At 40.2% G+C, this 13022-nt stretch overlaps 3 protein-coding genes across 3 annotated transcripts; all 3 read left to right on the plus strand.

Annotated features, from left to right (window-relative positions):
• Nucleotides 1-3875: 3875 nt before the first annotated feature.
• LOC124411281 lies at nucleotides 3876-5322 on the plus strand. The gene has a single exon (XM_046890376.1). The coding sequence runs from the start codon at nucleotides 3952-3954 to the stop codon at nucleotides 5245-5247; it is 1296 nt and encodes a 431-aa protein (XP_046746332.1). The 5' UTR covers nucleotides 3876-3951; the 3' UTR covers nucleotides 5248-5322.
• A 2299-nt stretch (nucleotides 5323-7621) lies between these two features.
• LOC124409176 lies at nucleotides 7622-8948 on the plus strand. Its single transcript, XM_046886607.1, has one exon. The coding sequence runs from the start codon at nucleotides 7622-7624 to the stop codon at nucleotides 8930-8932; it is 1311 nt and encodes a 436-aa protein (XP_046742563.1). The 3' UTR covers nucleotides 8933-8948.
• A 1036-nt stretch (nucleotides 8949-9984) lies between these two features.
• On the plus strand, nucleotides 9985-11749 carry LOC124407277. Its single transcript, XM_046883274.1, has one exon. The coding sequence runs from the start codon at nucleotides 10055-10057 to the stop codon at nucleotides 11417-11419; it is 1365 nt and encodes a 454-aa protein (XP_046739230.1). The 5' UTR covers nucleotides 9985-10054; the 3' UTR covers nucleotides 11420-11749.
• The last annotated feature ends 1273 nt before the right edge of the window (nucleotides 11750-13022 follow it).

A 13022-nucleotide genomic window follows, 5' to 3' on the forward strand; every position in this document is an offset into this window, starting at 1 on the left:
TAAAACTTTTGAAATTAAACATCTAAATACGAAAAGGGCCTCTGAGTCTTCCAGATCTACAACGCCTTAATTGATAAAGTTTCATGAAATATTCATCCTACCCCTGAATTTTGCTCGTCAGAGATTACGTGTTTCCCTCCCACCTGCAGCTGCAGCATATATCATTAAGGGATGGGAAAAAGTGGTTAATTTGAGTAATATAACGCCTTAAAAAAAAATCAAAATAAAAATAAAAAACGTATCTCTGAAAGTTACCAAGAAAATCGAATGATGAGGATGATTTACAGAGGATTAGGTGACTCCTAATTCTCTGGATTAAAATGCTCCAGCCGGATCTGTCAGCGAAATTGAATAACACGTAACAAATTTTGGAACTATATCGATCATCATCTTTTATTAAAGTGATCAGATAGGTAAGAAAATATTAGGATTTAATTTTTTCTGGTCATGCCTGTGTATTTATTTCGTTTACTTCTCGGTTTTTGTGTCCTCTTGGAGATATCGTTAATAAATCATTGCGTATATTGCACGTGCTGCAAGACGTGTGCAGGCAAGCGAAGGTGGTAGAAACGGTAAATCTCTGTTTAAGCTCCACGATTTACGAGCGTTCGTAAACGAGATCTACGTTCCAATTACTAACAGGAGAAATACAATATTGCGAAGTGATCGGGCAAAGTCACTCATGTACGTGGAGAACATTGGAACAAATGGAAAAGGAGACTTAAAACTTATTTCCCCTGCGTGTAATCGCGTATTTCTGCAGGTAAATATTCTAGAAATTTATTGACTTTGACGCACACGAGTAATCATGTCTGTGGGAAAATCAAGGTAACGAATACACGTTATATTTCTTAACATCATCGTGCAGCAGCAGATATCAGGCGGAAGTAAATCATGCACTTTAAATAGCTCTAATTATTTTGACACCCACAAATTTCAGGGACAGACGAAATGACGGTCAAATAAACAGACGTGATATCTGTTCGTGAGTTGTAACAAAGCGGTGAATCTCGAGAGAAATATATATATACACATAAGAATATACGAAAAGTGTGACTTTGTCAGGTGTGCATCTCGATAAACTGAAATCTACAGTCTAGACGTGCTGAACAATTTCTGGTAACAATTCCTCATTACCTGGATCTCGATAAATGCAGGAAGGAATCAATTCAACGCTGCAAGTCTTAGCGACTAGTAACACCAATCCGAAAATTAAAGAACCTTCGATTAAAGAGCTCGCAACTCCAGCAGATGTAATATTCAATCGTTGTGCACTGCGTCGTGTGGAAGGCTTTCCACCAGTTGGACAGGCGATAGGTAAGCAAGGATTCCTTTGTGATCGAACCAGAAGCTCGGTCTACGTACGTGCGGAGTTACTATGACGATAAAGCCAAAACAAATGTAGGAACGCCTGTAACTACAGTGATCCTCAAGCGACTTGAATGACGAGTCTGCACCTTGATGGTTGAATCGAGTCCAAGAAGGTGGTCACCGATAAATTTAACAGAATTACCCTCAAGTCAAGGATTCGATTAATCGACATACGAACTTCAGGTCAAGCTGTGAAAAAAAAGTCAGCGAGAACTGGTTCGTTTTTCACAACTAATCGCGACGGAAATTGACAAGACAAGAACGTGAGGCTATTTTCAAAAACGAAGTTTTCCAAATGACGGGAAGGTTTCAGACCGAATTCAAAACGCCATGGGCGTTGATGAAAGCTTCCGAAGAGTGTATACCGAAAATTTTTGCATGCGTGGGACCGGTGAGAAGAAAACGAATACTCGGGTCTTCTAACCTCGACGATATCGAACTAACGATAAGTCACCTCTTCGGACCAGATATTTTCAGTTTCGAAACCTTCTAGTCGGAGCCTTTCGCGGCTAGTGGTGAAATCACTTACTTCAACAACGGAAATCAGGAGGATCGAAGGAGTCGCGGACAGCTGACCACGGGGTACGATCGCATTCGTGACGTGACCCCTTTCAACCCCAAACAACAACGCTGTGATCGCAGGCAACCAGCTCTTATCTGGGATGGAATCCACGAGGAAAACAAACGGCATAAAGTAGCTGTCGTCACCAGTCATTGGCACGGTAGACCTAATAGAATACAACTCGATTTTCCCGAGAGTAAATTCTATCGATCAAACAAAATTCAGGATCAGTTTTACAGAAGAAACAACGTCAACGTCGATTATGAACTGGACAGGCAGTGTCACACCTATTAGCTGTGGATTTTGTTGGGGGATGTTTGCATTTTTTGTTAGAAATATTTACAAGATTTCATGCACTTTTACTCATATCTACCCATTGTTTCGAAATTATTCAAAAATGGCACTTTTTTTCGGCAGACATGTATTTTGTTTGAAAAATAATAAAATCTTTTTCCTTTACCACTTGGAAAACATCTTTTTTCGTACAATACAATTTTGTTCTAATTCAGAAACGTCTATATATTCTTGTGGTACCTGAAAATACGATTCATAACGTTTGTTACCTATGAAATAAAATCTAGAAACGGAAACTTTTTACGGTTGAATGCGTAATTAAGAAAACACGATTGCTGTGCGTAACTGAAAAATTACTGGAGATTTCTATCTCTCGAATTATGAGCTCCGACTTCCCAAAATCGGGATTAAACCTAATTCCATATACTTTTTATGACGTCCGAAAGAACATCGAAGACATTACTTCATCCAACTATCTCACCAAGTTATCTATGTCTATAATACGACCGTCAAAAGAAGCGCAATCGTTCATTTTTCACAAGAAATAATAGCTGCAGTTTTCCCAAGGGGTGAAGTTCTTTTTTCCCCATTGTTCGCTTTATCACAGTGAAATAGATCCACCTATCGTTGAGTGAAGGCGTACTAAAAAAAAGAAACTTACAATAAAAAAAGACCACTTGTATTAAACTGGATAAAGTAAATCCCAAGGGTTATTTTTATGCCCTCGGATGATCCGTAAAACTCGATTACTGTAAATTTCAACGATGTGATTGGATGCTTGTATGAATGGATGAATGATTATACGTCTGGACATTCACGCAAGGTGAAGCGCAAAACTAAATTTATATGAAAATGTGCTCGTAACATTGCAGCAGCAATGGCCGCGGTGTAAGGTAGACGATTCAGTATAATCTGAACTGTACGTTACTGCGAGCAGCGAGGCTTGACCCAACTGCCAAAGTTTGTTTTGGAAACACATATAAACGTTGCATATCCGTAAACAGGATAACTGCTTCATCATACAAGTTGTTACGGATTTCAGGGAGATATAGGGGATTCAGCGCGCGTGTTTTACGACTGCATTGGCATTTCTCATTCAAAGGCTGTTTAACGTCCGTTCTGCAACGACAATGAAATTCTCTTTCTCGTAGTTTATCGTCATTTTCTCTGATTGTATCACACTGCGATGGTTTGCTGGGTGAAACAATTAGCACATTTTTGCAATTGTGAGTGCGTATCGGCGATTTAACTTTCAAAGTGAGATATGATTTTCAGAAGGTTGAATTTCATAAGTAGAAAATTACTTTTGGCACCACGGAACGGTGATTCCAACCGAATGTATTACCGTGGGTGTCGATTTCTTTTTCACATACTTTAAATTTAAATCAGGAATAAAAAGTGATTGTTGCAGAACAACAGAAATTTTACAAATTTTATATTGTGCTTGTGATGGAGAAAATTAGTTTGCGATGAGGCAACGAGAATTCTATAAATAAGAATCTCCAAGTACTTTGGTTGTAGAAAGACTGAGTGAGCTGACTTAATACCAGGCTACAGTTGAATGTTGATCCAAGCTTTACATCAGACATGACATTATCTTGGCGATTCGCAAATTGGTTTTTGGTGGAGTGAATCAGATAGCAATGAAGTGACGATAACAAACCGCGTATAAAGTTGCAGACTTTCTCTGCGATTTTATAGAGTCAGTTCCGACGAGTCTCATAATGAAGTCGAAGCCAGTTGAAGTGAGCTTGACGCCCGACGTTGCAGAAGCTCCGATTTTAACCACTGAAGAAGTATTGATAATAATGGGGAAAAAAATCGACGGAAGCTTTGATCTGGTCGAGTACAACCTCAGTGTAATAAATAAGACCAACGGATTTATGGGACTGTACCACACGCTCACTGCAGTAGTGAAAGTCAACGGTGCGACTAGGGTGGACCATTTTTTCCTGAAAGCTCAGCCGTTGAAGCACAGTCCTCAGTACGAATTCATGGTCGAGTCCGACCATTTCCGGAAGGAATTGACGATGTACGGGAAGATTATGCCACAGATGAAAACTGGAAAGAATCAGGCTAACTGGTCAGCCGAGTGTTACTTAGCGAGGGACGATCTCATAGTCATGGACGACCTCTCCGCCCTGGACTACGTGATGCCTGACAAGTACACGTCGTTCGATTACAACCATTGCGCAGTCCTCTTTCAAACCTTGGCTCGATTGCACTCAGGGTCCTTCGTGATCGAGGAGAAGCTCAAGTCGGAGGGTAAGACCTTGTTCGAGGTTTACGGCGATGTTTTGGACGAGCCACTGTTCAACGGTACCGATATATCGACAAGATACAGAGCTTCGTGTATCCTGGGAACAAGATCTTTGATCGACCTTCTGCACGAGAAACTTACCGAGGAGGAAAGGGCCGAATTCAAGAAACGTATTGAGCCGTGGTGCGATAACTTCCCGGCAATTCTGAGCCCTTCGACAAAGTACAAGAACGTGATTTGCCATCGTGACCTTTGGGCCAACAACATGATGGTCAAGTACGACGGATCGGGAAACCCGCAACACTGTTGCTTGATAGACTTGCAATTTGCTCGGTACAGTCCACCGGCTATGGACTGCGTGATTTCTCTACACTTGATCACCGACCGAGAGACGAGAGACAAACACGGTGAATCGTTGTTGAGAGTATACTATCAAACTTTCGAGGACGAATTGAGGAAGGCCGGACTTGATGCCAGGGACCATCTTGAGTGGTCAACGTTTTTGAAGAGCTGCGAAGAAACCAAATCAACCGCTCTGATCTACGCTGTTCTTAATCAACCTGTAACAATGCTGCATCCTGATACCTGCAGTAAACAATTCGCCGAGTCGCCGGAGTTGTTAACCGAAAGTTTGTATAACGATAGATCAGCGCTAGTGTGCAGTCAATTTCTTACCGTACAACCATACCGGGAACGAATAACTGAAGCCTTACTTGAGGCGCACGAATTGTTGCCGAACTACACGGCAAGTCAACTGTGATGTGAAGCATATGAACATTTGTCAAGACTCATCGACGTCTCGTATCTGTATCAAGAAACAAGTTGAGATGATAAACTTTGATGTAGTAAATTGGAAGGTTTTCGTAATCTACCTGCATTCGTCAAAAACTCTACGATGTGTATTTGTATCATTCGCCGTGTTCACTTTTCATAAGTTAATGTAATTCAATCAAGAATTACTGTGATGTAGGATTAGAAAATGCTTATTCCATCCAATTATATGTACATTTATTTATCGAACTGACCGAATGGTTCTCTCTCTTTGCGCTAAGTGATGTTGAAAATAAAAACTAAATTTGTTATTGACATTTTTTAAGCTATGAACTCGAACTTGTGGAAGTAAAAAATGGACCCTCAGTAATAGACGTATAGATAAGCAGTTTTAATCTGAACTCGTCGTCCAATGTCATGCACTGCAACAATTCTCCGTCCTTGCCAACATCCATGATTCCCACTTTTCTTTTCTCCCTTATTGTCTGGTTGTTAATCATGTTCATTGTTTATTGCCACTTCATAAATTTTGGCAAACAAGATGCAAAAATTCAGCTTCCCAAGTATCTGCAAAATGAAGTTCCAAATTTAAACCAGTTGCGAGTTCCAGCTGAAGAAAGTTTGTACAGAGATCTTAGGTCGTAAGAGTGAAACTACAACTCATTGTTAAATATTATTAATAAAAACAAATATATGTACTGCAAGTAATTGTTTATCCAGCCGAGTTGGTGTTATTTTTTACGATACATATAAAGAATCCATTGTATTTCCAAATCTGCTTTACGGTTTTTGATGAAATTTACATGTCTAAGGATCCCATGTAGCGAAGAGCTATACTTAAAATCAGACTGAAATCAAAATAATCGTTTCCGAGTTTTTGAGTGTTAAACAAGATGAAAAACTTCTTTTTTTTTCCATCTTCAGTGAGAAACACAGATTTCTCGACCAAGATTCCAGCTAAACCAGATTACGAATCAACTTGGAGTTTGAGATTTTGGTTATACCAGGCAAAAAAGTTATCAGATTATTTTATAAAACAGAATTTGATAATGATTTCAAGCGAATAAGTGGTCGCAAATACTTAAACTGTAAGAGGGAGATTCACTAAGACGTAACTTTCAAAATTCTAGGCGCTGCTATAAATCTTCGTTACTGTCTATTTATTAGCCGGTATTAGGAGTGAAACTGGCTGGTCTAGTGAAGAGATATTTCAAACCAGTTTTCCATAATCAATTGAATATGTCATCGAAATAAATTGATATTCGAAATGAATTTCTCACGAGTACCTTGACAAAATATTTTGTGTTATCAGACTTGTCAAAAGAAGCAAAGGAGCTAATGTTTCTAAGTTCTAACAGACGTGAGAAAATAGCCCAATTTTAAGGGACGTTTTTAAAACAACAACTTTTACAGCAAAGACGTTAAAATTCACAATCTTCGAACTACGCTATCTTATGGGAAATTTCATAACGAACACCTTTGGTTTCATACACTTTTGTCCTAAAAGTGATGTTTTCCGAATTATTAGAGAAATTTTACAGAAAAATGTGCTTTCTTAGCTACTTGGATCAAATTTCAAATTTTTACGAAAAAATTGCTCATGTAAAATCACTGCGAACATGCAGGGGTTGTATTTAATGTTATTTGGAAGCCATTCCAACTATAATCTCGCTGCTTGGGCTGACATACATGTTACAGAACTTTTTAAGCTAATTCCACCGGGCTAGAACGATTCCACAGTTTCTCGCTTGCGCACTTTCTCCATTCCGACTCAACCTCAAAGCTCCAATTATTCGCGTGCGAACCTCTCAGTAAGAACGCTACGCCAACGAGAAAAGAAAGAGAGAGACAGAGAGAGTAAGTGCGCACATTCGCTGAAAAATTCTTCCCCTCAGGCGCCTTGACGATCTCATTGAGAAGTCGGACTGTAGCAAAATAAATAATTGTGAAATGAAACAAATACAGCGTTGATTTAAAATATTCTCCTGAACGGAATAGAGAGATTTGAATTCGCAATTCATAATATTTTTGACGAGAGTGCATACAGTGATTAACATGACTTTTGTTTGAAAAAATAAAAAGTACAGGTGACAAATTTCTCCTCTCAATTTCCTGGTCAACAAAAATAGATACTTGACGTATATTTTTTGACGTTCACAATATTTTTCCCACGTGTTTTAATATAAACAAAAGTGCAGTTCCTTGTTGATGCAAGTTTCCCGTTTGCAGACTTCATCTTTGTTATTTGCAAATGCACTTAGTGGGGATTCAATGCAGTCTAATTTGTGATAAGAAGCCGTATATAAGATGGTAAACATTCGCTGCAACATCACATCAAGTAACAGTGCCACTGCGTATACACCATGCGGCCGAAGCGGAAAGAAGTGAGCGACGTTTCAGCGACTATGGAATCCGAAGCTGAATCGCTGCTTCTGACTAAGGAAGAGGTGCTGAGTATACTGTCGAAAAAACTCTCCCAAAAGTTCGATCTGGTCGAGTACAATCTCCGTCCATTGAACTCGACCAACGGCTTCCTCGGACTCTATTACGGACTCACCACGCTCGTGAAAATCGACGGAGCCTCCAAGGAGCACAAGTTTTTTATGAAAGCTCAGCCGTCGAAGCGAAGTCCTCAGTTCGATCTGCTGGTGGCGGCAAAGGGGTCGGAAAAAGAATCCGCGATGTACACCGAAATCATACCGCGCATGGGAAACGGGAAGAGCTGCTCCGGTTGGTCGGCCGAGTGTTATTTGACCAAGGAAAGCGTTCTTGTGCTCGACGACCTGTTCGCCCAGGGTTACGTTACGACGGACAAGTACGTGACGTTCGACCACAACCACTGCCTGGTTGTCCTTAGATCCTTGGCCCAATTCCACGCTGGGTCTTTTATAATCGACGAGAAGCTCAGGTCGAAAGACACGAGTCTGTTCGAGGTCTACGGCGACATATTGGGCGAGTCGTTGTTCAACGACAGCGAAATAACAATTCAATTACTGAGTTCGTGCATCCTGGGAACAATGTCATTGATCGATCTCCTACAGGAAGAGTTGAGCGAGTCGGAAAGGGCCGAATTCAAGGAACGCGTTAGGCCGTGGGTCGAGAACGTAAAGGAACTTTTGAGCCCTTCGAAAAAGTACAGAAATGTGATTTGCCACCGTGATTTATGGGCCAGCAACCTGATGGTCAAGTACGACGCTTCGGGTAAGCCGGAGCACTGCTGCCTGATTGACTTACAATTCCTTAGTTACAATCCACCGGCGACCGACTGTGTCTCCTTTCTTTACTTGACTACCGACAGAGAGACGAGGGAAAAACACGGGGAATCGCTTTTGCGGATGTACTACGAAACCTTGGATAAGGAATTGACGAACTCTGGGCTCGATTCGAGGCGCTGTCTCGACTGGCCGACCTTTCGGAGGAGCTGCGACGACACAAGGTCTTTGGCTATGGTTTATGCGCTTATGAATTTGCCCATAATGCTACTCCATCCTGATATGATTCAAAAACAATTCAGCGACTCGCCGGAGATGCTGAATGCGAGTTTATACAACGACCGATCTGCCATGGTGTGCAATCAATTTCACAACATCAAACCATACCGGGAACGAATGACCGAAATCTTGCTCGAGACTTACGAGTTTTTACCACGCAATACAGAGAGCATCAAACGATAGCGTCAAGATTTTCATCCTTTGCCCGCATTGCTCAATTCCTTACTTTTGTACCAACCATTGGTTGAAAAATCTTCGTCTTACAGTCTTATGTTATCCTTTTATTTCCTTGATTTCTTGTAAGTAACAGAATTTATCCACAAAGCAGAAAATTAATTCTGGCATCATGGCTTAGCGATTCCAACCGAATGTATTGCCGTGAATGTCGATTTATCTTTCATTTACTTGTAATTTAAATTGCGATTAGAATGGACTGTTTTTGCATTACAGAAAATCTTACGTATTCTATACTACGCTCCTGATGAAAATAATTGTTTATGAATGAGGCAACGAAAATAATACGAATAAGAATCTCGGAGTACTTTGGTTGAAGAATGACTGGGTGAACTGACCTAATACCAGGCCACAATTAAGTCTTGATCCAAGCCTGGCACCTTTGTTCAACGGTACCGATATGTCGAGAAGATGCAGGGCCTCCTGTGACAATATTTATCTCCTTGTAGAGAAGAATCAACTCTGCCTTGCCACAGTCCAAATACATTGATTTTGGAAATGAATTTGTTACGAAAACTTTACCAAAGAATGGAATGTCATATTTGCAAAAAAAAAAAAATCACAAAAACTGGTCTGGACTTATTGGGCGACAAACAAAGCGACCAAAACTACTAAATTCAAGTGAATGAAGCAGGATACAATTAAAATTACAACAGTACTTGTCATTTTTTTGCATATTGTATTTGTAATTCGTTACACGCCCTATAATTACCAAGAATGTAGTTCAATAAATAATTACAACATGAAACAAATGCAGCGTTGATTTGAAATGATTTACTGGATGAAATAGTGAGATTCCAATTTGTAATTCATTTCACTTGTACTTCTCTATTGAATAACATAGACTGCAGGTGACGAGTTTCTCCACTCAATTTTCCGTTTAACAGAAAATAGATACCTGACGTATATTTCTTGACATTTGTAATATTTTTCCCGCGTATTTGAATACAAACAAACGTTCAATGGTTTATTGATGCAAGCCTTACGTCTGCAGACTTTATCTTTGTCATTTACAACTGCGCTTAATGAAATTTAATAAACACAACATTGTGATAAGAGGATGTATATAAGATGGTGCATATCCGCTCCATGATCATATCAAGTAATTGTGCCATTGCATGTCTCAACATGCAGCCGACGTTAATAAAAGTAAGTGACGTTCCAGCGACTGTGCAATCCGAAACTGAATCGCCGCTTCTGACTGAGGAAGAGGTGCTGAGTATATTGTCGAAAAAACTCTCGCAAAAGTTCGATCTGGTCGAGTACAATCTCCGTCCATTAAACTCAACGAACGGTTTCCTCGGACTTTACTACGAACTCACCGCACTGGTGAGAATCGACGGAGCCACCAAAGAGCACAAGTTTTTCCTGAAAGCTGAGCCGTTGAAGCACAGTCCCCAGTACAAATTCATGATCGAGTCCGACCATTTCCGGAAGGAATTGACGATGTATGGAAATATTAGGCCACGGATGAAAACCGGAAAGAATCAAGCCAACTGGTCAGCCGAGTGTTACTTAGCGAGGGACGATCTCATAGTCATGGACGACCTCTCCGCCCTGGACTACGTGATGCCTGACAAGTACACGTCGTTCGATTACAACCATTGCGCAGTCCTCTTTCAAACCTTGGCCCGATTGCACTCAGGGTCCTTTGTGATCGAGGAGAAGCTCAAGTCGGAGGGTAAGACCTTGTTCGAAGTTTACGGCGATGTTTTGGACGAGCCACTGTTCAACGGTACCGATATGTCGAGAAGATACAGAGCTTCGTGTATCCTGGGAACGAGATCTTTGATCGACCTTCTACATGAGAAACTTACCGAGGAGGAAAGGGCTGAATTCAAGGAACGCATTGAGGGATGGTGCGATAACTTCTCTGCAGTTTTGAGCCCTTCGACAAAGTACAGGAACGTGATTTGCCATCGTGACCTTTGGGCCAACAACATGATGGTCAAGTACGATGGATCGGGAAACCCGCAACACTGTTGCTTGGTAGACTTGCAATTTGCTCGGTACAGTCCACCGGCCATCGACTGCGTGATTTCTCTATACTTGATCACCGACCGAGAGACGAGAGACAAACACGGTGAATCGTTGTTGAGAGTATACTATCAAACTTTCGAGGACGAATTGAGGAAGGCCGGACTTGATGCCAGGGACCATCTTGAGTGGTCAACGTTCTTGAAGAGCTGCGAAGAAACCAAATCAACTGCGGTGGTCTACGCTATTCTCAATCAACCCGTAACAATGCTGCATCCTGATACATGCAGTAAACAATTCATCGAGTCACCGGAACTATTAAACGAGAGTTTGTATAACGATAGATCAGCGCTAGTGTGCAGTCAATTTCTTACCGTACAACCATACCGGGAACGAATAACTGAAGTCTTACTGGAGGCGCACGAATTGTTGCCAAACTACACGTCAAGTCAACTGTGATGTGAAGCATATGAACATTTGTCAAGACCTATTGGCTTCTCGTATCTGTATCAAGAACCGATTTGAGACGATAAACTTTGACGTAGTAAATTGGAAGATTTTCATAATCTACCTGCATTCATCAAAAGCTGTTCGATGTGTACTTGTTACGTTCGCCGTGTTCACTTTTCATAAGTTAATGTAATTCAATCAAAAATGACGATGATGTAGGAGAAGAAAATACATATTCCACATAATTATAAGTATGCATGTATTTATCGAACTAAAAGAATGGTTCTTTCTCGTTACGCTAGGTAATGTTGAAAATAAAAACTATACTTGTAATTGAAATTTTTTAAGGTGTGAGACGTAACTTGTGGAAGTAAAGAATAGAACCTCGGTAATCAACGTATGGATAAGCAGTTTTGATCTGAACTCGTCGTCCAATGTCATGCACTGCGACAATTCTCCGTCCTTGCCAACATCCGTGATTCCAACTTTTGTTTTCTCCCAACCATGTTTATCATTCACTGTCGCTTCACAGTTTTTGGCAAACAAGATGCAATAATTCGCTTTCAAAACCATCTACAAATTCCAAATTTAAACCAGTCACGAGTTCGAGAGAAACAGAGTTTGTACAGAGATTGCAGGCTGCATGCGTTCAACCTCATTGTCAAATATTATCAATAGAAACAACTATACTGCAATTGATTATTTTTTTCCCAGCCGAGCTGGTGTTATCTTGTACGATACGTCTGAAGAATACATCCTATCTCCAAAACAAGCTTGTGATAAAATGTACATGGTCAAGGTCTAATTGAGTGAGACGTTAAACCTAAAATCAGAATGAAATCAAAATAATCTTTTCAGAGTTATGAAGTGTCAAAGATGATGACAAACTTCTATTTCCATATTTATCGCGAAACGCTGATCCCTAGACCAAGATTCCAGCTAAACCAAATTATGAATCGACTTGGAGTTTGAAAAGTTGGTAAAACCACAAAAATCTCGACCTCTACTGATTTTGGGAAAAATACTAATGCAAGTAAAAAAGTTATCGGATTTTTTTATAAACAGGAATCGATCGTGATTTGAAGCCAATGAGTGGTCACAAATTCTTGAATTGTGGAAAATCTTGGAGAATTCATTCAGATGTAACCCTGAGCTCGCTCGACTGTGAAAGATTCGTTGATGCCATACCGACGAAACCCCAAAAATTCAAGCCCAACAAATATCGGCGTGCAGTATAAACAACAAGTCATTTGTCGCGGTTACGTGATTTGCACATGGATCCGAAGAAAAAACAAAGAATTTTCACTTTCATAGTAAAGATTTTCAAGATGACAAGACAAGTCAAGTGGGTTTCCCAATTCAGTAAGCGGATATTACAAATTCATCTTTCGTAATCAATCGAATCTGTTATCGAAATGAATTGATTTTGGAAATGAATTTGCTACGAAGACTTTTGAAAAATATTTCGGATCATCAGAATCTTTGAAGAAATTCGTAATTCTACCTGGATCAACAGTTTGTTATTATAATACATGATGGCTTGAAGCTAGTGCATCAATACTGTATTGGGCATACAAAAAGATGCAGAGTTTATCAGAAGCACATCAGTGTA

The sequence above is a fragment of the Diprion similis genome, chromosome 1, assembly GCF_021155765.1.
Source record: "Diprion similis isolate iyDipSimi1 chromosome 1, iyDipSimi1.1, whole genome shotgun sequence".
NCBI lineage: Eukaryota > Metazoa > Arthropoda > Insecta > Hymenoptera > Diprionidae > Diprion > Diprion similis.